This window comes from Ciona intestinalis, unplaced genomic scaffold (assembly GCF_000224145.3).
Source record: "Ciona intestinalis unplaced genomic scaffold, KH HT000896.1, whole genome shotgun sequence".
Taxonomy (NCBI): domain Eukaryota; kingdom Metazoa; phylum Chordata; class Ascidiacea; order Phlebobranchia; family Cionidae; genus Ciona; species Ciona intestinalis.
In genome coordinates this window covers 1-3,842 of record NW_004191217.1, presented here as the reverse complement: position 1 = coordinate 3,842, position 3,842 = coordinate 1, and the positions used below count along the sequence as shown (strand labels likewise).

The window sequence follows — 3,842 nt, the reverse complement described above, 5'->3', positions numbered from 1 at the left end:
TTTAATGACTGTTGTTGTTTTGTTGCTAATTCTCCTCTCCTTGTGGCTTTAGTTTGTTCTTTACCACTGTATTGTAAGACTGCGTACATTTTTATAAGAAATCGAGTCCCGGCAAAGCAATTTATCCTGTCACCAATTTGTATAGCATTAACCCAATTCTACAATCTATTTATAGGCAGTTGAGGTGCATGGGGGTTGTTTCTTTGCTAATTCACTTCTCTTTATTGTTTTATTTAACTTAATCTTCTGCATATTGCAAGAGAATGGTAACACTATAATTTACCAGTGGCAGATGCTATACGGGTGCCCATACTAATTTACTGACGCGCGGATGTACGGATGCTTACGGACAACAACCAAAATGCAATAAACGTTCGAAAAGTAGAGCGGGGGAAGACGGGACACTATCAGCATGTATTATCCAAATATCCTGATCGTGTTTTAAACATTTAACAACGGTCTATGGGAGTCGTGAGGATACGGTTTATAATTATTGGAATGTTCTTTGTTTATTGCCAAATGGGACGGAACAATAGAATGAAACGTGTCCCATATTTTCCCAATCTACTATTACTTACGGGCGGTAGTATATATGCATTATATAGTTACGGATGGTGGTATATGTGCATTATATAGTTACGTACAGTGGTATATGTAACTATATTTTGGTTATATATAGCCATCCGTAACTATATGTTGCATATATAGCATTTGTCGTTAAGTGTCTTTCCCAAGGACACATACGCCCACAATAGTAGCAGCGACGAGCCTTGAACTCGTTACCTCATTATTATGTTTCGGGTTTATCGAAACTGCTCAGTTTCAATAATACAAAAAGTATGCTTTTTGTTGTCACCTAGTGGCAGATTTTTATACATTTTTTGTGACACGTAGTGGCTAATGATAATCGAGAGTGACAATCCAATAGCCCGTTGTATACGTGTATCTTCTCTGGCGTCCTAATTTGAATTTAAGAAATCGCGGTGGGAAATTGAAAAGCATGTAAATATTAATATTTTCTAATTATATTAATATTCGTAATAGTATCTATAGAATTGTCTACCAATCAAGCTGTAGTGAATGAATAAAAGTAACTTTTCTTTATCCTCGCGTAGCCGGAAAACGACAGTCGTTATAACACGGGTGTTCATACACCTCGTGCCAGTTTACGAGTTATGTTACTTGGGTGATTATTTGTTGTAGCGCTGCGTAATACTTAAAAAGAGAGCAATATTTTTTTTAAAAAAAGTGCGGAGATAGGTGATTAATATTGTGAAGAGTATTATTTACTTGAATCCCTTGATATTTTATTTGCACGAATGCACAAAGTATACACATAAATCAACATAAAAGTTACTCACATAAATAGCTATAGGTTAAAAAGGAAAAGTTCCAATTGGAAGAAAAGTATGCGTAAGGACACAACCCGTGCAATGGGGGGAGTCGGCCTTGAAGAACATTTATAAAAAGATTGGAATATGATGGAAAAACAAAACCCCCAAAAAGAAATTCCACCGAAAAAACAGTTAAACAAATTATGGGATTACATTAATTAAAACTACTTCTGTACAATATTTCCCATAAAAGTAAATTAATAAATGGAAATGTACGGACACAGAATATAAAACATAGATAACCAAAGACAAAATGCACCAATGTTCTTTGGTAACTTCGTGTTGCTTGAACTTGCCGTGCTCGTTGTAGGTGGCCCTAAACACAACATGTGAAAACTTCATGTAAAAATAAATCTCGCAAAAAGTAACTTACGAACAATATCAGTATTTGCATAAATCCAATCTGCAAATTCCGAAACTCTTGTGTACCCCCCTGGTTTCAGTGGTCGCGCGCAGCCGACACTGAAGCTAGCTATTCCTTGTAAGACATAGGTGGACGTAGAAGTACTACATGCTAGTGGTCCACCACCATCCCCTTTACAGATACCGACTCCGCCAGCCTGGTACCTGTAACAAATTAAATATTGTAACCGTTAGAATGCTGATCGTTTAGTAATGTGTGTAATTGGGTTTTGATGCCTAATCGTTTCTTTANTTAGTCGGCACGCGCACGTATGTACAGAGGGGGCTTTTTTGGCGCGCTGCTTTTAGCCCCACTTCTGGCAGTTTGTGCAATTCGAGCAATATATGTTTCCGTATCTGATCACAATATATGTGGATTTAAAATAAATTTAAGAGTACGAAAAATTAACGGTTTTTACAAGCCCTAGTTTTCTTAAAAATAATGTCGTTAAAATGCTTACCCTGCGCAGAGTTGGACGTCGTATATAACATTTGGTAAAAGCCAAAGTCTGCATAGCGACTGACTGACAACGGGAACTTGTGCTTCGCGTAATACTGACGGCGATGAAACTGCATTTTCTAAACAATACGAACACAAATAGGAGACGTTTTAATTTAACAGTAGAGTGTTTGTCTGTCATTTTTAGTGTCGAAACGTCCTAGACCCTGCTGCTTGACATTGCTGTTGGGGGGTAGAACCACACAGCTATATCGCACTATATAGCCATTTGTACGATACTAATCTTTAAATAAATATAAAATTTCATTGGGCAGGCCCCCGGATATTATTTACCTGAAGTTTTGCCCCATCCAGTAATCCAGCATAAAGTACCAGCGGGAACGTTGATGCCTTGGCTTGGAAGTGCAATTGCTTTAATGGTGTCTGTGTAGAGGACCGGCTCTCGAGTCTTTAACAACGCAATGTCATTTTTAAAGGTTCTCGGTTCATAACCTTCGCATATTTGTAAATAGAAATTGATTAAGAGCTAAAATGATGCTTTTTGCTTGGTTATATCGACTGAGGCTAAAACAAGCTTCGTGTTTTCAATGTGACTTGGTGTAAAGACAGAGCGCAGATTACAAAAACAAATCATTAACGAGAATCAAATGCTGTGCATTTATAAAGTTTGTACCATTTATGTTTAGTCTACTGATTAAATATACAAAACACCTGAGTGTTCGATTTCCTGCAGAATCGAATAAGATTTCGAACCAGCACCTATGTTTTTGTAGTCGAATACACCAAATATTACATAGAATTCGGTTTCCCTGGTAAATATACACATAAGTGTTTACATTTTGATATATAAATACAATATATATATAATACACCATTAAATTTATCATTAAAGCTATTCTATATTATTGTATTACATATATATATAAAGTAGGGTGGGGGAAGATGGGACACCTTTTTAGCACACAATATCTAAATATCCTGATTGTGTTTTAAACAATTACTAACGGTCAATGGGAGTCATGGGCATATAGTTTTATAATTTCTTGAAAGTTCTTTGTTTACTACTAAACGGGGCGAGAAAATAGAGGTAAAGGGTGTCCCATCTTCCCCCACCCTACTGTATATATAATAGAATTATGGTTTGGTTGGGTCCAATGCGAAATGCATATAAGGCCCTTGTATTGACTTTGCTTGATTCATTTGTATATCCGTCTCATAGTCAGAAACCGTAAAGGTTTGCCGTTTATTAAATCACGTTTAGTGTCCATGCTACTGCATAGAACACAATTAAAATTCCTAATTACCCGGCAGTGCAGCTGGCGGTAGTTAACACGTATCGTTCAGAAATGAGAGAACAGCCACAAAAAGTTATATTGGTCACTGAATGCACTAATAACCCCTGCCATGGCCACTTTCCCGGCGTTGAAATTGCTCCTCCGACTATTTTTGCATTGCCTGCCAAATCACCAACAGTTTAGTTATTATTATTGTACACAATAATGGTTAAAACGCATGCCCCAATTCTAGGTCCCCTTGTGTGCTTTACTGTAGGACTTGACCCATTATGAATTACTACACATCAATAT

General features: G+C 36.9%; 1 protein-coding gene across 1 annotated transcript; it reads right to left on the bottom strand.

Annotated features, from left to right (window-relative positions):
• Nucleotides 1-1,285: 1,285 nt before the first annotated feature.
• On the bottom strand, nt 1,286-3,730 carry LOC100185223 (chymotrypsinogen B-like; the record flags this gene model as incomplete). The annotated part of the gene is made up of 6 exons (XM_002120416.4): nt 1,286-1,710; nt 1,768-1,961; nt 2,258-2,375; nt 2,590-2,748; nt 2,968-3,065; nt 3,561-3,730. Coding segments are annotated over 6 exons (858 nt in total), but the record flags the coding sequence as incomplete, so codon positions are not given.
• Between the last annotated feature and the right edge of the window lie 112 nt (nt 3,731-3,842).